Source organism: Neltuma alba, unplaced genomic scaffold, assembly GCF_004799145.2.
Source record: "Neltuma alba isolate B1F8T4 unplaced genomic scaffold, ASM479914v2 tig00005191_pilon, whole genome shotgun sequence".
Taxonomy (NCBI): Eukaryota; Viridiplantae; Streptophyta; class Magnoliopsida; order Fabales; family Fabaceae; genus Neltuma; species Neltuma alba.
In genome coordinates, this window is record NW_021634011.1 from 66,977 (window position 1) to 88,465 (window position 21,489).

Genomic DNA, 21,489 nt, shown 5'->3' on the forward strand with positions numbered 1-21,489 from the left:
CTAATTGCTTAAGTTGACTTATAGACCTCATAGAATTAGGAATCCTTCCAGACAGTTGATTATTGGATAAGTCAAGAATCTGTAATGATTTGAAATGATCCCAACAACCAAGAAGTTCCCCTGATAAGTTGTTGCTTGAGAGATTTAAAACTGCCAAATTTTCAACAATTGCACTCCTTCCCTTGGCACACGAATGAACAAATTTTGAAATTAGATTTTCTGAAATGTCTAAAATTACGCTCTTTAGTAGGAACTCTGGAACAGAGCCTTTAATTTGATTGGAAGCCAATGATATCTTAAGAACATTAAATTCAAGTGTTAGATCTGGAATTACACCTGTGAGATTGCTCGATTCTATTTGAAGACTATTTGCTCCCTTTACAACTCTCCAAAACCACTCTGGTATAGAATCATTGATTTCAGCATCATGAATGAATAAATATTGTAAATTATTTTGGGTGCGAAGCCATCTAGGGAATCCAGGGCCCAACTTACAATGCTGTAACCATAAGTACTTTAATTGAAATGGAGGAATCCAATCTGTGCTAAATTTGAAAGTCAACAAATTACAAGATAAGGCCAAGTATTTTAACTTGGTTAGATTATCAAAATGGATGTCATTGATTGTTCCATTTAGCTCATTACCATCAAGGTAAAGAGTCACTAAAGAGTTTATGTTTTTCCCAAAATCGACAGGAAAGGGACCACCCAAGTGATTGTCTGACAGAGAAAGGTATGTGAGATTGGAGCTTAGATTGAACAACCAAGGGAATAATGATGATGTTAGCTTGTTGTAATCGAGATTAACAGTTGAGAGAGATGCAGAAAAATTCAAATGGGATGGAGGAGTTCACAGAATATTATTGTCTGTCAGGCTACAATTTGCAAGCCATAGCTCTCTCAGGTTTGGAAGCTTTCCAATAATTGGCAACAAGTTGTCAGAGTAATTAAGATTGGAAACATAGCTTAAATCAAGCAAAGTTAATGACCGAAGATTGGAAAGCCACTCAATGGCAACCAAACTCTTGTCATCAATTTTCAAACCATCATTGTAGCCAATCCGGAGTATCTCCAAGCTTGAAAGATTACCAAGTTGGCTAGGAATGTTTCCCACTAAATCATTCCCATTTAGATAGAGCTCTTGCAGACTTGAAAGGTTCGCAAGATTGAAAGGTATACTACCAACTAAAGAGTTGGAGGAAAGATCTAGAACCAACAAGTTTGAAAGCTTGCAAAGTTCAATTGGTATTTTTTCACCAAAAGAAGAACGAGATAGATCAAGGTATCGTAATTTGGTGAGAGAACCAAAAAATTTTGGAATTTGACTCTGATTGAAATAATTGGAACTGAGATTCAAATAGTTTAAGTTTTGCAAGTGCATCAATGATGGGCTAATCTTACCTCTTAAAGGCTGCGAGGGCCACCCACCATAAAGATCAAGCTTCTCAACATGGCCAGTACGAGGATTACAGAGAACACCACTCCAACGGCAACAATCTGGAGAAGAGCCCCATGAAGACAGACGACCATAATCATCCACAAAGGCATTCTTCATGCTGAGAAGAGCTCGTCTTTCCTTGTGTAGGCAACTAGCGTTGGTATCTCCCATTCTCCAACATGACCCTATCATGAACAACTCAGCCTGCAAGTGCAGCATCATGAGTATGATGATCGGTTGCGGCAGTTTCACAAGGTTTAGACAACTCACGCTCATCATTATTGTAGCTAGCTCATGCAACGTGAAACTCAAACAAGTACATGAGATGAACAACCCTGGCCTCCTTATTTATAACTCAAGGTCTTCCTGATGATGTGAACAATAATTGTGTGTCTACACCAGACGTACACTATAAGTCAAGGTCTCCCACGAATAACACGATTGGAAGGAATTCAAATTGAGTTTTTGCTCTCTTTTAATGGCTTAACATTTAAAACAGTGTACTATCCTAACATTTAGCCGTTTTCCTTTTCCCTTTTCAAGTCAACTCCTAGCACCCACTTGACTCAACCACCTCCTCCTGCGCCTCATGTGGTTTCTTTTCCAGCAGGATTTAAGTCTTTGCTTTCACTTGAGCTTTTTTTTTGGGGCTTTTTTCCCTTCCGTTTTGGAAGATTGGTTGCAATGAAGCCCAAGTAATATCTATCGCTGTATCCTAATAAATTAAATAAATTTGGCTCTTTTTATCCCAAAAAAAAAAACTCCTCCTCATCATCATCATCATCTTCATCATCATGCTGCTACCGTTATTGTTATGTAAATAATCGTAAAAATGAATAAATTTTTAAGGGTTTAGAACGATTTGAGCTAGTGAGCACCATGAATATGTTTTATTCATTTCACATACGTTTTATATTATACTAATGAATAAATTGATGGCAAAATTTTAGATAATAATATTTTAAAATATATCTTAAAATAATATTATACTAACAGGCGTAATAAAAATGAAAACGAAAAATGTTAGTATTTGAAAAATTATATTTTAAAAATATTCAATATTTGATATTAATTTTATGAAAAGTATGTCGAATTCAAGCTTCATTGAAATCGGCGTCGGAATATATTTACATAATTATGCGTAATGATATTAAACAATAATTGTAATTAGTTTGGTTAACATAAAATTCTTTACAAACAGTGTCTGTGCATATAAGACTTGACGCATATTTGATGAGCCTGCAGCGAATGCTACAAAGGTTTGGGTCTAAATAAGCCCTAAATTGTCTTTGTTTACAATACACCAGAAAGCAACTGGAAGCAAAATTTCTGGATTTGTCTATTAAATGCTGTTAATCTCAATAATTGACCTTTGTTTTGCTGTCTGGATTTCACTAGCTTGTCTGTTTTTGTGAACTAAAATTACAATGAAACGAGTGGCAAAAAAAGAAAGCCAAAGCTTTGAGAAAAAAAGATGAATATCTGTGCATTCTGGTGAAAAAATTTCAGCGCATGAGTGGCATAATTAAGTCTCGTCTCGATTATATGACTTCAAATCCTGCATTCCCGTGTTAGGTGATTAAGGGTTTTTTTGGATTCACTTATAAATAGCTTTTTAAATGTGATTTATAGAATACAAGATAAATATGTAAGTAGAATTTTGTCTTAACTTATATAAATTTACTTAAAAGTTTGTTTTGAATGGAAGTGTAAATAAGCCCTAAATTGTTGACTTCTCATTGAAAAAGAAAAATATATTGAGCAGCGTGGAGTTGAAGGGAACTGCCAGAAACAGAGCAGCAGATGAACAGAGGATAGAAAAGAAGGAAAAATGAGAAAGAACGACACGTGTCTTTCAGCTGTTGAGATAGACAGCTTCTATGGCGTGCTGTGCTGTCCTCATTGCATTAAACTTCAACTTCAATGTTCAACTAAACCTTTCATTTGCTATCGGGGAAAAAATTCTTTCGCCTACGTCAAAATGTTCTCTGTCTCCTTTTTTTTATTCTTAAACATATTAGAGGCTGATCGTTCGACGATTCATTAGGTATCACAATAATCTTAAATAATTAGTACTTGTAGTTCCAGGTCTGATCGGTTCTCCCCATCATCGGCTGACCATAAAGGTAAACTTTGAAATTTTTTTATATATAAATGACATAAAATTTGAAAAGAAAATAATTTGTAAAGAGGAAAAGTGAACGTAAATATCCATATAATATATAAAAATGTGACGTAAATATATAACAACTATGAAATCAAATTTACTACGCTATAATGTATTTTATAATTTATCAAGCTTCTTTTCACTGTTACAAATGATTTATTTTATGAGTTTTTGTGTGCGTTAAAGTAGTAAAAAGGATGGATATAATTAGTGTGAATTAAAATTTAATAAATAAAAATCCAAAATGTGTTTGCTTCCCTTTGAAGAATATCGTTTAAATGGGAACCTCGTGACCTAACGTCTCAGAGCACAAGGAGGAAGAAATTTTCTACCCTGGTGGTGAGCACTATCTATTAAATATTCGTCATTTCATGAAGAGCTCGATTTTATTAATATATTAATATCACAACAGATATTAATTTTTCTGTATCTATTGGCTATTACAATCATTACCATTAAGTACTTTTATTTTTCGTATTTATAAGTAATCTTTTATATTTCACTGGGAAAAAAAAACTTAGATTACGTTAACTATGTTTTGAAATTAATAATTCTGCAACTTTACTTTTTATTTGATATATATATTTTTTAAGAAAATAATATTCCATAGGATAGTTATATACATTCATGCTAGATATTAAATTAATGATATGACTTAGAAATAAAATTAAGTAAAATGGTTTTGGTATCTAATAAATAGAACCAAAGGAATATGTAAATGATGTTTGAAATTATTCCCCTCAAATCTTCATTTCCATTATTACATTCACCCAATATGCGCCTAGTGAAGGGTGCATCGTTTAGTCAAAAGGTTATTTGGACTGTAAACGCACTAATTTTTTAATTAGCTAATTAATAACCACTTCACAGAACTTTTATTCTTTTAATTTTAATATTCTGCAATTACTTTTTAACAGTATATTTGAAGATTTAGTTTTACGTATAGCTCAATGACGTCACGCGAAACCGACCTCATCTAATAAAATACTCCCTCCGTTCCTTATTATAAGAGATAAATAATCAAATTACGTTGATAAAAAACCAGTTAAAATTAGTTGAGAACAATTAATGTGTAAAACGTATGATGTTTTTCCAACAATGCCCCCATTAACAAGGAGAGAGAGTATGAGAGAGAACAATTAAATTATTAAAAGAAAGAGAAGTGGGAGGGAGAGAGAATATGAGTTGGAGACAAAATAAACAGGGGTAAAATAGGAAATCAATACAAAAAAATAGAGACAATTTTTAAGTATCTTTTATATATGGAAACATGCTATAAGCATCAAATGTCTCTTATAATAAGAAACGGAAGGAGTAAGTCTTTATTATTATTGTTTCATTCTGCAATTACTTTATTGCCGTGGTCATCTCACTCTGCACTCGGGGCCCCGGATTTGGAATTAAATCAAGAGACTCTCCAGTCCCCATCAACAAACAAAAATCATTATTCAAACAATATATAAATATAATTAATTCGGTCAAATTAATCCAACATATAATTAATTTCCGCATGTCGCTTGCCCAAATCAATTACTGATGGAGCCGCCGAACATTCTTGGCAATTTCTTTATTATTATTTTTTTTGACCTGATTGGCAGTTTCTTTATAAAACTATATAATCCAACCTTTTTTAAACGCGTCACAGTAGCTTTTGTAATTGGAATGGAAAATCCCCATAGAAGTTTAGTAATTAGAAATTCTCCGATCTACCTTAAAATTATATTTAAATAATAATAATGATAATTACTGCTTACGAGACTTATATTAAATTATATTTCTCCTATTAACCTGTGTTGCTTTTTAGTAATTATATATGTCCAAACATACTTTGATCCTATGTATAAGGCACTTCCAATATGTTTCACAAAGATCAAGAAAAACTTTAAATTTTATTAACTTTCATTTAAAATTTAATGACTTCTCAACTTTATTCTTATTTAATATACATTATACCTCGTATAAACAAAGTCAATGCAATAATAAATGAGTGATAAAATTATACATCTATATTAAAAAAAAATTTCAGTACCCTATAAATAGGGCAAAAAAATATATTTTTTCTCTGTCCTATAAATAAGACCAAAGTAGTAATGTTCTCAAAGTCTAAAAAAAGTATTCAAGCAAGAACCACCATTAACCAACGTAATTTTTAATCATTATCACTTATAAAAATTATGACCATTTAAATCACAATTATTCACTGTTAATCCAGATAAGAACTATATTTTACAAACATATTTTTGGCCAGAAATTTTACAAACATATTTAACGCTTTCGAATGTAGACAAATTATACAACATAAATAAAATTCATTATTCAACTGTCAAAATTTCACTATCAAAAATTATTTTCAAATTATTCGCTAATACAAAGGTTATTGCAAGAATCTGTATAAACTGGATCCAACAGAACTTGGGTTTAGGTATAACAAATTATTTGATGATAGATTTAGGAATCTCAACCTATCGGCTTTTCCCCCTCCAATTTATTGTGAGAGAGATCAATGTTTATAAGCCTATAACGGTTCTTGTACTCCAATTCTCTTTCTTTCCACACATAGGAAAGTTCCAATAAAAAATTTACCTGTTTGAAATTTTCTGTTCTCCACTAGTCTGATAAAACGATCAAAATCATTTATAACATATTTCTAAGCCATTGCAACCAAGTGAGGCAACTTGGTATTGGTCCTATAAACTAGTTGAAAAAGAGATCCAAAACCTGGCCTTTGGTAAATAATACCAATGCAAGGGCAACTTTCCATCCAATTTATTTATTCGCAAGCTAAGAGTTTCCAACTCTTTTAAGTTGTCTCCTGTCCATGAAGGTGGTGTTGTTCCTGACCTATCATTTTTTTTTCCCAAATCTAACATTCCCATTTCAGTTGCATTTTTGAACGTGGGTAGTACATCACTAAAGCGATTGTTTCGCAAAACCACTTGCTTAAGTTGACTTAAAAACCCCATAAAATTAGGGATCCTTCTGAGAGTCGATTATTAGATAAATCGAGAATCCTTAAAGATTTAAAATGATCCCAACAATCAGAAAGTTTTCCTAGTAAATTATTATTTGAGAGATTGAAAACTATCAAATTTTTAACAATTGCACTCGTTCCCTTGCCATATGAATGAACAAATCTTGAAACTTGATTTTCTCAAATGTCTAAAAATCGAATCTTTAACAGGACAGGTGGAACAAAGCATTTAATTTGATTTGAAGCCAATGATATACCACAAATATTAAATTCATCAAGTGGCAGATTTGAAATTACACATGTGAGATTACTGGATTCTATTTGTGGTTACGAATAATGGTAATAAAATATACCGTGTCTATGACATACTATACTGTCGTCATTACATTTTGTTTATATTGCAAACTACGAAAATGGCAATTTAAACTTCAATGTTTTGCTGAACCTTTCGTTTATTGGGGAAAAAATAGAAAAGGAAGCCTGAAACTGTCATATCCCAATTCAAGCATGTAACACTTCAAAATGACAGATAAAAAAGTAAACCCAAATTGAGATTTTAAAATTATAAAAAATTACAAAAATGCTCCTTTATTATTCTTTAAGGAAAGTTTGGAATGCCCAAATTGAGCCTTTATTTTAATGGGGCATTTTTGTAATTTTTTTAAATTTTAAAATTTTAATTCGAGTTTACTTCCTTCCCCATCATTTTCAAGTGCTAGGTGTCTGAATTAGGATACCATAATTTCAGACTTCTATATCTATCATTTTCTTTTTACTAATTACTATTAGGGAAAAAAAATTATTTTCCCTTGTCAAAATGTCCTCTTTCTTTTTTAAATTCTTAAACACATCAGAGGCTGATCGTTCAACTGGATTGATTGGTCATTAGTTATTACAATAATGTTAAATAATTGGTACTTGTAATCGGTTCTCCCCGTCATCGGCTGACCATAAAGACAAACTTTGAAATATTTTACTCCTTGTTCAGATAAATCTGTCTTTTTCAAAAGCAACTTAAAAAAAAAAAATTGTTCACAAAAGTCAATAACTTAGCGTTTAACCTGTATACGCGTCCTTCCTCCTTATTAATTTAATCAGGAAAATTATAAATACATCCTTTTTTAGAAAAAAATACATTTCAAAATAAAACTAAAATAAAATAAAAGCCTACTTATGATAATGATGATTGAGTGACCAAAATCAAAAGTTACCTTCCGCAAAAGAAAACAAGAAAGACTAATCTAAAGTTAGCACTATCATTATAAAAAGAAGAAGAAAATATGAAAAGTAGATCCACCATTAAGTGATATACATGCATGCACGCTTCACTTTGGGAATTAAATAACTAATAACTATTTTCATGATCAGGAATATAGCATCGTTGGCCCCATAAGAATTTTTGTAATAATCTCCCTTTAGTACAATAATTGCATGTTTGCAAGACGTATATAAGTCAAGGTCTACCATTAGTAGAGTGCCCGGCATATATTTGCCCCCTGAAAAACCATTTTTTAACACCTTGTCCAAATGCTTTTTTAGGGGAAAAAATTGGGCACGTCGCTTTATGCTTTTATAAATTCGCCATATTCCTTAAATTAAGTATAATTAGATTATTTCGATTGTTCTTGTGTGTTTGTTATAGTAATATTTTAAGAATAAAATGGTACATTATGTTTTTTTAATTAAATTTCATATTTATGTGAAAATGATATAAAAAATAAGAACAATAATTTTATGAGCTAAAAGATCCCATTTTCGGAATACGCTTAAAATATATGCAGTTGTGAATTCAGCAATCATGATTTACTAGTTGATTCAAGTGTGGTTGTTAGGAACTGAGTTGAGAAAAAAGTTGCTTGTTAGAAGAGTTCATCGTTTTAAGACATTTATTAAAGCAAATTAATCTGTTTTAAGTCATAACAACCAACTTTTCTTTTTATGATTTTATTAGTTATTACAATAATACTACCCCCGGTTCTTAATATAAGAGTTCGTTTGAATTTTATTTTAATCATAAATATAAAACCCTAATCCACTTGGTCTCTCATATTTATCTATTTTTTTAAATAGTCCTTGTAATAATGATAATTCTAATCAATACACTTGATTAGTAAGGATATTTTAGGAAAGATAATACCTATTTATTATAAATAATAAATTTAACTAATTTTTTAATCTACTCAAATTAATTGATTAGTTTTTATATTAAGCATCGGAGCTAATATTAAATACTTAAATGAGTACTTGTTGTTCTAGACCTGATCTATTATTATCCCATCCATTGACCTGCGTAAAACGTGTTTCCTCCACTTTGAAATATTTTACTCCTTGTTCTCGTAAATCTATCTCTTTTTCAAAAAGCAACTTAAAAAGGAAAAAAAAAAAAAGACAAAAGTGAATCCCAATTTTCTTTCACCATCAAAATTTATTTTAAAATTTCCTAAAAACTATAATTATAAGATCCTAATCTACTTAATCTTCATATTTATCTATTTTTTTTAAAATAGTCATTGCAATAATGATAGTTCTAACTAATATACTTGATTAATAGGAATATTTCAGGAAAGATAATACTATTTATTACAAATAACTAACTTAACTAATTTTTTTAACCTACTCAAATTAGTTAATTAGTTTTTATATTAAGTACTGGAGCTAGTATTAAATACTTAATGGGTACTTGTTGTTCTAGACCTGATCTATTATTATCCCATCCATTGACCAGCATAAAACGTGTTTCCTCCGCTTTGAAATATTTTACTCCTTGTTCTCGCAAATCTATCTCTTTTTTAAAAAGCAGCTTTGAAAAAAAAAGAAGACAAAAGTGAATCCCAATTTTCTTTCACCATCAAATTTATTTTAAAATTTGCTAAAAACTATATTTATAAGATCTTAATATACTTAGTCTCTCATATTTATCTTTTTTAAAAAAAAAATAGTTTTTATAATAATAATAATTCTAACCAATATACTTGATTAGTAAGGATATTCTAGGAAGGACAATCCTATTTATTACAAATAACTAATTTAACTAGTTTTTTTAATTTACTCAAATTAATTAACTAGTTTTTATATTAAATACCGAAACTAATATTAAATACTTAATGAGTACTTGTCATTCTAGACCTGATCTATTATTATCCCATCACTTGACCAGCATAAAACGTGTTTCCTCCACTTTGAAATATTTTACTCCTTGCTCTCATAAATCTATCTGCTTTTTAAAAAGCAACTAAAAAAAAAAAAGTGAATAACCTGTGCATATAAGATTCATCGTTCACCTGTCAAAATGGACAATTTTCTTTCACAATCAAAATTTATTTTAAAATTTGGTAAAAGCTATAATTATGCAGTCACCATGAAGATGGAACATCTCAATATGTCCAGTTTGTGGCTATTTACTATTGTTATTTGAATAATCATAAAATATGAGGCTACAAAAAATGAACAAATTTTTAAAGGGTTTAGATCGATTTGAGCTCCCGAGAACCATGAATATTTTTATTCATTTCATATACATTTTTTATTATTGAGGAGATTATTGAAAAAAATTTTAAAAATATTTTGTTTAATATATTTTAAAATAATATTATACTAACAGGTGTAATAAAAATGAAGACAAAGAATATAAGTATTTGGAAGAAGTTATACTTTAAAAATATTCAATATTTTATAATCATGAAAAGCATGCCGAATTCAAGCTTCACTAAAATCCGTGTCAGAATATTTACATAATTATATGTAATGGTATGAAATAACAATTGTAACTTGTTGGTTTATATAGAATTCTAGAAAAATGACCAAAAAAAAGAATCTGAAAATTGTGAAATTTCAATTCAGGTATCTAATACTTGAAAATCTTAAGAGAAGAAGTAATGTCTGATTTAGTATTTTATAAATATAGTTAAATAACTAAAATGTTTTTGTTTCCAAACGTTTATTAATAAGTTGTGAACTGATAATGACATATGTTAAATAGCAAATGACAAAAAATTTACTAATAATAACCAATTTGAAACAAGGATGTCTTATAATTTTCAGTTTTTTTTTCTTTGGTTTTTTTTCCTAGAATTGTTTAGGCTTTTGCAGATTGAAGCCTGTTCATATAAGAATTGACATGTGATAAGCTGCACAGCTTTTTCTGTTTTTTTTTTGGGGGGGGGGAAGCAATCCCATATAGTTTGGGTTTGGGTCGAACAGAAGACACTGAACCAAATCGAACTCGTAGAGAATGGAAATGTTGGCCCAATAAGATTGGATCCTTAGAAAAATCCAAGCCCACATCAATCTCGGGGTGAGCCTCTGATTTGTTTTTTCCTTAGTTCATTTTTTAATTGTCCTTTGCTTGTCATCATTTCCCCCCTCTCATTCAAAATGGTAAGCACTAACTGTTTGAATCTATAAGGGGGATTGAACAGGCAATTTTTCGCTTACAAAAAGCTCTCATGCTACTAGATTACTCCTTCCATCTTTTATTATAAGATTTAATTTTTTGAATAGGTCTGTCTTGTTTTATAAGATCATTTTTGAGTTTACCCGAGCATTTAATACATTATTATTTATTTTATCTCTAACTTAATATATTTAATACATTTTCTTTCTTTATTTATTTCACTATTATTCTCTCACATTTACCTATTTATATATAGGGATATATTTAGAAAAAAATTGCATTTGTTGATATTAATTGTTTTTAACTAATTTTAACTATTTTCTTAAATTGTACAATTTAATTAAAAAGATCTTATAATAAAAAATGGAGAGATTACAAAGCAAGTATTTTCTATGAAACTCTTGAAAACTAGAAAATTTCACCCACAGATTAATTGCATATAAACAAAATCATAACTCAAAATCCTATATTCACGTGTTAGGTGATCAAAATCGTTGACTTTTGATTGAAAAAAGAGTAATATAGAATGAGCACCGTGGTGCTGAAGGGATCTCCCGCAAACAGGGCGGCAGATGAACGGAGAATAAATAAGAAGAAAAAAGAGAACGAAGACACGTGTCTTTCAGCTGTTGAGATCTATCGCCTGTAAAGCTCAATCACCTATAAAGCCCCCATGACACCTTTTATGACGTTTAATTAACCACTTTACGTGGCTTAATAAAATTAAATTAGTTAATAGTTAAAAATAAGTTTCTTTCCGTAAAATTTTAAAATGATTCTTAATAAAAATTATTAGTTAGATGAGTTTTGCAAATTAGTCAGGAAATTTTATAATGAATAAGAGGATACTAAGTGAAAAAAAAAATTAATACTTTGAACCAAACATGTCATGTTATGAATCATACGGTAAATTCTTATAATAAAAATAAAAGGGGAGTTAGTACTGGTGTGATTGTATACACATATATAGTTGTTATTTTCATTCAAAGTTATGAATAATAGTGAGATCACAAGCTTCAATACTGAAGAATCTGTATCCGGCAAAAAAAGAAAAAGTTACTGAACGGGAATTCAGTTTTCCTCATGGTTAATTTAAGTGAGGATTAGTGGCACATTTATAAACACATGGCAATAATTTCTTGTAAATAAAATAAAATAAAAGCCGACATAATGATAATTGAGTGAACAAATCATAAGTTACCACTATCGTTATAAAAGAAAAGAGGGAAATATAAAAAGTAGATCCACCATTTAGTGAGATACATGCATGCAGCATGCTTCCTTTAGCACAGTAATTGCGTGTTTGTTAGACGTGCATAAGTCAAGGTCTTCCATTAGTTAACGATAATAATATAATGATAATTATTTTTTTTATAAATAAATGACACAAAATTTGAAAAGAAAATGAAAATTCTGTAAAGAGGAAAAGATGAACGTGGATATCTATATGTTACCTCTAGTTCTTAGCATAAGAGTTAGTTAGAAATTAAATTTGATCATAAATATAAGACCACGATACCTTTTGTTTCTTAAATTTGTAATTTATTCTCTAAAGTATCATGATTAAAAGAGGTAGATACTTTAGAAAAATCAACTCATATTTATTATAAATAACTAACTTAAATAATTTTCTGAATCTATTCAAATTAATTAAGTTGCTCTTATAGTAAGAATATTTGACAATTTTTAAAATTGTGACGTAGATATATAACAGCCATGCAACCAAATTTTATTATGATGGATATAATGTATTTTATAATTTTTCAGACTTCTGTTTAACGTTGCAAAGTGATTTTTTCCTTTTATATATATGATTAGGCAAAAAATAGCGGATATAATAGGTGTGTAAGTTTCTCCTGTTGAGTGAATAATGACAAAAATATGAAAAATAATAAATATTGTATTCTAGCATCCTCAGTGAGAAATTTCAAACAACGAATATAGTAACAACCAAATATGTTGACCTACGTGTGAAAATCGTCATGTAAGCATCTAAAATCAAACTATAATAACTATGAATCCAAATTTATACGGATTGTAATTTATTTATAAGTTTCCAATTCTCCTGTTAAATGTAATGAAATGATTTTTTAAAATTTTTCAGCGTATTAAAGTAGTGTTTAATATATGCACTGGAAGTGGTGGATATTGCTGGTTGGCATAGTAAGAAAGAAAATGATGGATATAATGTATTTTTATGATTTTTCAAACTGCTGTTTAATGTTACAAAGTAATTTTTGTAAGATTTTCTGTCTGCAATATATGTGATGACAAATGGCGGATATGATCAATATGAATTAAAATTTAATAAATAGAAATCCAATTTATTTATCTTTTTGGGAGAAAATGACAGAAAAATATCTATTAAATTTAAAAAAAAAACAAGTAAATCTTGTTGATTATTTTTGTAATGGTTTTGACTATACTTGTGATAGCTTTCAGTACTCAAAATCTATCAAAATCACATGTTTATTGTTTTGAAATTCAATAGGCATTTTTCTGTCATGTTCGCTATTTGTTTCTTGAAGGTCCTTAATATAAGAGTTAATTTGACTTTCAATTTTATTCTAAATATAAGATTGTAATTCATTTTATCTCTCATATTTATCTATTTTTTTCCAAGACACTCCTTGTGTTTTATCAAATGGTAGTTATAATTAATACACATGATTAGCGAAGATATTTTAAGAAAGGCAACACCTATTTATTACAGATAACTAACTTAACAGTTTTTTTAATTTATTAAAATTAGTTAACTAGTTTTTATATTAACAATTGATTAGAGATAGGAAGAGGTAGTATATTGTTAACCAGGAACCTACAGTGACCGAGCACAAGAAGGAAGAAATTTCCAAGTGATGGGCCTTATCTATTGAATAATCCTTATTTTGTGAAGAGCTCAATTTCATGAAAGTTACAAAAAATAGTGGTCTCCTCCACCTATTTTCCTCAATATCTATCAATGCAATTACTATCACGAAATTAGATGATGTTTGGAAAAAAATTAAATAGAACAAATTTATATGAAAAATAAGGATGATTTCATTTATACTTTTAAAAATATAGCAAAAAAATATAAATCATGCTGACATTATTAAAATTATTCCATCTTATTGCCATCTTTTTCGTGATGCCCTCTCTTTTTAGAGGATCATCATGCCAAAAACGACTTTAATAATATATCGTCTCCACCACGTAATATTTTTTTTCAAGTTTAAAACATACTTTGTTATGTGATGTAATAGTAGTCTTGATTATTGTTTTATGAGAAAACAAGTTTTGTGGAATATGGATCATAATCTTTGGAGTTATTTCTCTTAATTCCACATATACAGACATCCATATATACATATATATGCTTAGTGAAGGAGGCACTGATTAGTCAAAAGTTTGTTTGGACTATATAAAATGTGTACTTTTTTTCTATTGGCCAATAATAATCAAAGCACACACTACATAATTTTTATTTTTAAGGAAAATCTAGAAAAAAATTAATTTTAAAGGGAAAATAGCAAATAAAGATTCTCAATATGTGAAATTGGGATTTGGGACCTTTAATTTAAAAAATAGCAAATAAAGATTGAGTCTCATATTGCAAATATAAAATCATGGTGAAATATCTTAAATACCCTTAAGCCAAATGACAAGTTGACCATGAAAAATGATAAAGTTTACTTTAGCGAATAATAACTTCAGTAGACCAAATCACAACTTGGCTGAGAGTATGCCACATGACAAATTGACTATAAAAAATAACAAATTCACTTTAATTAATGACAATTTCAACAGATCAAATCACAAAGTGTGTTTGCTTCCTTTGAAAGATATCGCTAAACAGGGACCTACAGTGTCTGAGCACTAAGGAGGAAGAAATTTCGAAGTGCGGAGCACTATCACTCTCTGTTGAATATTCGTCATTTCATGAAGAGCTCTATTTTATTAGTTAAAGTCCCCCAATTTTCTATTGCTGTATCTATCAACGCAGTTAGGTGTTGGCATACAAATTAGATAGACATGAAAGGATATTAAATTAGATGAAAATAATGAATATTCCATTTTTCTACTTTTAAAAAATAGCAAAAAATGCAAGTCATGCTGGCATTATTAAAACTATGATGGCCAAAGATATATACAAAATTTCCAAACTTCTGTTCAAAGTAATGAAGTGATTTTTTAAAAAAAAATTCAGCTTATTAAAGTAATATTCAGTATATGCATGTAATGAAAATGGTGGATATAATATGAATTAAAAATTAAGAAATAAATTCCAAAATGTGTTCCCCCGGGGGCCGGGGGACGTACATTACCGAGCACAAAGCACGGAGAATTTTCAAGGTGCCGGGCTCTATCTAGAGGCACCATGCCCAATGTCTCCAAATCAAAAAAATCACAGAGACCTTTTCTGGGGTAAACAATTACATGCACTTTAATTTGGAAAACACGAAAAAAATACCGGTTAAATTTTAAAATGATAAATAAGTAATACTGAGTCAAAATCTGTCAAAACCATTTATTTATTATTTTAAAATGCAACAAGTATTTTTTTTTTGTTTATTTCTCCATTCCTTCGTGTATAATTTCTTCAATTCAAAAAGATTGAACACCAGTGATACTTGATGTAATTGAAATGAGGATAGGTCACGAAAATGAAAAATTACAAGAAGTTGGTGAGTTGAATTATTTCTCTCAATTCCACTAATAGTCTAATACAGTTAGTCGAACGTTTATTTGGACTATAAAAATATAGATGTGTACTTTTTGACCGTGGTCATTCCCGCTCCGTGGCGCGTGGGGTTTCGAATTTGGAATTAAAACAAAACCACAAAAGACTCTAAGCGATCAGAAAAAGGTATATAATGTATTTTTATGATTTTTCAAACTGCTGTTCAATGTTACAAAGTAATTTTTGTAAGATTTTTCGTGTGCATTATATATATATGTGATGACTAAGGATGAATGTAATCAATGTGAATTAAAATTTAATAAATAGAGATCCAAATTATTTTTTTAAGAAAATGACAGAAAAATACCTTTTAAATTTTAAAAAGATAAATAGATCTTGTTAACTATTTTTGTAATGGTTTTTGACTACTCAAAATCTATCAAATCAAAATCACCTGTTTATCATTTTGAAATTTAATAAATATTTTTTATCATTTTTATACTTTTTCTGAAATTTTTTAATATAAAAACTAGTTTGATTTTTAATTTTGTCATAAATATAATATTACAATTTATTTTATCTCTCATATTTATTTATTTTTTTAATATAATTTTTGTAATAGTTACATATATTAAAAATTTTAGCAAATGGTAGTTATAACTAATATATATGATTAAAAAATATTTTAAAAAATAATATCTATTTATTATGAATAAGTAACTTAATAAATTTTTGTGATTTGTTGCATCAAGACATACTAAGGACACGAGGAAGTAGTGTATTATCAGCTAGGAACCTACGGTGAGCGAGCCCAAGCAGGAAGAGGGATATTTCCAAGTGGTGGGCCCCATCAATTGAATAATCCTTACTTCATGAAGAGCTCAATTTTGTAAAAGTCACAAAAAGAAAAAAATGGTCTCCTCCATTCATTTTCCTCTGGATCTATCATGCAATTACCATCACGAAACTAGATGACGTTAAGAATAAAAATTAAATAGAATAAATTTATATGAAAAATAAGGATTATTTCATTTATACTTTAAAAATATAGCAAAAAAAATATAAATCATGCTGACATTATTAAAAATACTTCATCTCTTTGTCATCTTTTTGGTGATGCCCCCTCTTTTTAGACGATCACCATTCCAAACACAGCTTTAATAATATATCGACTCCACCAGGTAATATTTTTTTTCCAAGTTTCAAACACACTTTGTATATGTGATGTAACAGTAGTATTGATTATTATTTTATGAGAAAACGAGTTTTGTGGAATATGGATCATAATCTTTGGAGTTATTTCTCTTAATTCCACATATACAGACGCCCATATATATATATATATATATATATATATATGCGCTCAGTGAAGGATGCACTGATTAGTCAAAAGTTTGGTTGGACTATATATAATGTGTACTTTTTCCTATTGGCCAATAATAATCAAAGCACAATCCACATAATTTTGATTTTTAAGAAAAATCTAAAAAAATACTAATTTCAAAATTTCAAATCCTTCATTTTATAAAGTGTTCTTTATTGGCAAAATAAAATTACAAAATCCATATACCCAAGCATATTCCTCGAATGACAGGAGATTGTTAATTTCCATTTTTTTTAACTAGGGTCCTTCAACCATGGTTATTTAGTTAATTCCTGCTCCCTTTTAATTTACTGACAATAACAACCAATAACCTTACTTTTTTTTTTTAAACAAATGATTTGTTTGGTATGAGGAAAATGGACGGGAGGGAATGGCAGGGAAATTTTTGATGACTTTGATATAAAAAATTGGATAAGTAAACTTAAAAGCTTTTACTTAATTTTTATTACTCTTTTATTTTATATTTTCCTTTTATTAAAAATTTTATGACCCTACTTTTTTAATTTTTCAAATTGAGCTCGTGAAAATTTTTTCTCCTCTTCCTTCCATTTCCCCCGTACTAAACATAGGGTAACTCTAAATTTTCAAGTCATTAAAAATGTTTTCAAACCCGCCTTATTACATTGAAAAGTACCTTCTTGATTTATTGGCTTGACGACTGATTGAACAAATTTAGTCGATAAATAATTTAGAAAGAAAAAACAGAAAGCAACTCTTTTATTTGTAAAATAATAACGACATGCTGCTAGCAAATGATTTGTCCCCAGTAAATGATTTTCCACAAAAGGTGGGTTAGATTATAAGATCAGTGTCATGTGCTTGTGATGTTTGAACTTTAATTGTCATAAAGAGTTAGTTTCACAACTCATGAATAACTTGTGAATGAATCTGCTTAGTAGAACAAAGCTTGTAACTAATGGCCGATGACTCACACGAAAATCTTTTTGCGAGCACAAGCCCCTTCTGCGGACTTTTCCAAATTCATAGATTATTGTACATAATAATTGAGAATGTCGCTGTCATCCAAAAATTTGGTGGCAGAGTTTTGTTCTGCTCATGAATCCCTTACCATTTGCCATAATTTTTGAATACTCGAAGTATGATAATGAAATTCATAACACAACCACACTAACAACAGATTCGTGCTAATAAAGATTGCAATAATATTACAGGCCCAATACAGAATACATAGTCCGATCCCAAAACTAAAAGAAGTAACAAAAGAGGATGATACAATAAAATTTCTTATTCTTCTTGCCTTCTATTAATTTCTACCACACTATATGCCCACTTGCACAGACCATTATATGACGCTCGCTACAGAATCTGATAAGCAAGAGTTGTGTTAGGGCTGTTGCAGATAAACCCCAAAATGCCAACCTCCAGCTGATATGATGGCAATCAGCAACAAAACAATTAAATCTTACAATTGAGATATAACAGAGAAAGAAACAGATGAGTAATGTAAATCTTTTGTTGATAGATAACAACCGTAATTAAGAAAATATTACCTTTTAATTGCAGAGCCACCTGTGCCATCTTGCCACCAGAAGCAATGTTGACACATAGATAGAGTCTGACACCTTCTCTATGAAATTGAAGTAGGCATGCCTCCATGATCGAGTAGCTAACAGTGATCCAAACACTATCCAAAATCCAACAGCAATTCCCACGCCCAAGCTTTCGTAGAATCCTTTCATGAAAGAATCGTCTTCATCAGCATCTTGGTTGGCTTGTGTCGCATTCCCTAATGGATGTTCTTCAGAAGGACAAAGCTTGTCCAATGGCCTCCCACAGAGGTAAGGATTTCCTTCATAGCGGTAGGGCTCAAAAGATTGCAATTGTGTTCCTGTTGGAATTTTTCCTAACAAGTTGTTGTTTGATAAATCCAAAACATTGAGTAAAGATATTTCAGCAAGAGTTGAAGGAATTTCTCCATCAAAGTGATTTCTCGATAGATCCAGAACTTCTAGAGATTTTAGTTGTCCTATCTCTGAAATGATTTTTCCACTCAGCCTATTTGATGATAGATTCAGGAATCTTAACTCAACCAATTTGACAATTCCTGTTGGCATTTCCCCCTCCAATTGATTGTGAGAGAGATCAATGTTCATAAGCCCATAGCGGTCATCGTAAACCAATTCTCTTCCTTTCCACACCATAGGCAACTTCCAATAAAACACTTGAAATGCTTGAAATGTTTCGTTCTCAAAGACATTGACAACATATTTGGAAACATTTATAACATATTTCTGAGTCATTGCAACCAGCTTGTCTAGACAACTTGGTATTAGTCCAGTAAACTTATTAAAAGAGAGATCTAAAACCCTGACCTTCGGTAAATAACATAAATGCAAGGGCAGCTTTCCATCTAATTTATTCATCCGTAGGCTAACAGTTTCCAACTCTTTTAGATTGTCTCTCGTCCACGAAGGTGGTATTGGTCCTGACAAGTTATTTTCTCCCAAATCTAACATTCTCAGTTTAGTTGCATTTTTGAAGGAAGGCAGTCCACCAGTGAAGCAATTATGTTGCAGAACTAACTGCTTAAGTTGACTTAAGGACCCCATAGAGTTAGGAATCCTTCCTGAGAGTTGATTATTGGATAGGTCAAGAATCTGTAATGATTTGAAATGATCCCAACAACCAAGAAGTTCCCCTGATAAGTTGTTGCTTGAGAGATTTAAAGCTGCCAAATTTTCAACAATTGCACTCCTTCCCTTGGCACATGAATGAACAAATTTTGAAATTAGATTTTTTGAAATGTCTAAAAATCGGCTCTTTAGTAGGAATGGTGGAACAGAGCCTCTAATTTGATTGGAAGCCAATGATATGTCATAAACATCAAATTCAATTTGCAGATCGGGAATTACACCTATGAGATTGCTTGATTCTATTTGAAGCCTGCGTGCTCCTTTTACAAGCCTCCAGAACCACTCTGGTATAGAATCATTGATTTCAGCATCATGAATGGATAAAACTTGTAAATTATTTTGGGTGCGAAGCCATCTAGGGAATCCAGGGCCCAACTTACATTGCCATAACCATAACCGCTGTAATTGAAATGGAGGAATCCAATCAGTGCTGAATTTGAGGGTTAAGAAATTGTCAGATAAGTCCAAACTTTCTAACTTGGTGAGATTATCAAAATGGATGTCACTGATTGTTCCATTTAGGTCATTATAGGAAAGGTCAAGAGACACTAAAGAGTTCATGTTTTTTGCAAAATCAATCGGAATGGGACCACCCAAGTGATTATTGTGTAGAGAAAGGTATGTGAGATTGGAGCTTAGATTGAACAACCAAGGGAATAATGATGATGTTAGCTTGTTGTCATCGAGAATAAGAGCTGAGAGAGATGCAGAAAAATTCAAATGGGATGGGGGAGTTGATAGAATATTATTGTCTGTCAGGCTACAGTTTGCAAGCCATAGCTTTCTCAAGTTTGGAAGCTTTCCAAGAATTGACAACAAGTTGTCAGAGTAATTAAGATTGGAAACATAGCTTAAATCAAGTGAAGTTAACAACTGAAGATTGGAAAGCCACTCAATGGCAGCCAAACTCTTGTCATCAATTTTCAAACCATTATTGTAGCCAATCCGGAGTATCTCCAAGCTTGACAGATTACCAAGTCGGCTAGGAATATTGCCCCCTAAATAATTCCCATCTAGACGGAGCTTTTGCAGACTTGAAAGGTTCGCAAGATGGAAAGGTATACTACCAACTAAATAGTTGGAGGAAAGATCTAGAACCAACAAGTTTGAAAGCTTACAAAGTTCAGTTGGTATTTTTTCACCAAAAAAAGAATGAGATAGATCAAGGTATCGCAATCTGGTGAGAGAACCAAAAAATTTTGGGATTTGACTCTTATTGAAATCATTGGAACTGAGATTCAAATAGTTTAAGTTTTGCAAGTCCATCAATGATGGGCTAATCTCACCTCTTAAAGGCCGCCAGGAGTCATAATGACCATAAAGATCGAGCATCTCAACATGGCCAGTGTGAGGATTACAGAGAACACCACTCCAGTGGCAACAATCTGGAGAAGAGCCCCATGAAGACAGACGACCATAATCGTCCACAAAGGCATTCTTCATGTCGAGAAGAGCTCGTCTTTCCTTGTGCAGGCAACTAGCGTTGGTATCTCCCATTCTCCAACATGACCCTATCATGAACAACTCAGCCTGCAAGCGCAGCATCATGAGTATGATGATTGGTTGCGGCAGTTTCACAAGGTTTAGATAACTCACGCTCATCATTATTGCAGCTAGCTCATGCAACGTGAAACTTAAACAAGTACATGAGATGAACAACCCTGGCCTCCTTATTTATAACTCAAGGTCTTCCTGATGATGTGAACAGTAATTGCGTGTCTACACCAGACGGACGCTATAAGTCAAGGTCTCCCACGAATAACACGATTGGAAGGAATTCAAATTGAGTTTTTGCTCTCTTTTAGTGGCTTATCATTTA

At 30.8% G+C, this 21,489-nt stretch overlaps 2 protein-coding genes and 1 long non-coding RNA gene across 3 annotated transcripts; all 3 read right to left on the bottom strand.

Annotated features, from left to right (window-relative positions):
• Window positions 1-850: 850 nt before the first annotated feature.
• On the bottom strand, window positions 851-1,717 carry LOC114747027 (receptor-like protein EIX2). Its single transcript, XM_028935315.1, has one exon. It carries the CDS (start codon window positions 1,715-1,717, stop codon window positions 851-853), a length of 867 nt encoding a protein of 288 aa, XP_028791148.1.
• A 16,438-nt stretch (window positions 1,718-18,155) lies between these two features.
• On the bottom strand, window positions 18,156-18,675 carry LOC114747037 (uncharacterized). Its single transcript, XR_003740338.1, has 2 exons — window positions 18,528-18,675; window positions 18,156-18,402 (listed from the first exon to the last, which is right to left on the bottom strand). It is a non-coding gene; the product is annotated as an uncharacterized LOC114747037 (long non-coding RNA).
• An 88-nt stretch (window positions 18,676-18,763) lies between these two features.
• LOC114747028 (receptor-like protein EIX2) lies at window positions 18,764-21,287 on the bottom strand. The gene is made up of 2 exons (XM_028935316.1): window positions 18,912-21,287; window positions 18,764-18,826 (listed from the first exon to the last, which is right to left on the bottom strand). The coding sequence occupies exons 1-2, from the start codon at window positions 21,273-21,275 to the stop codon at window positions 18,764-18,766; spliced, it is 2,427 nt and encodes an 808-aa protein (XP_028791149.1). The 5' UTR covers window positions 21,276-21,287.
• Window positions 21,288-21,489: the final 202 nt, after the last annotated feature.

What these genes read in the sequence shown, in the direction of transcription:
- LOC114747028 (XM_028935316.1), bottom strand. Translation starts at nt 21,275, where the DNA reads ATGATGAGCGTGAGTTATCTAAACCTTGTGAAACTGCCGCAACCAATC. An exon ending in CTGAAATATCTTTACTCAAT is followed by an intron (nt 18,827 to 18,911) that starts GTTTTGGATTTA and finishes ACCGCTATGAAG; the next exon opens with GAAATCCTTACCTCTGTGGG.
- LOC114747027 (XM_028935315.1), bottom strand. Translation starts at nt 1,717, where the DNA reads ATGATGAGCGTGAGTTGTCTAAACCTTGTGAAACTGCCGCAACCGATC.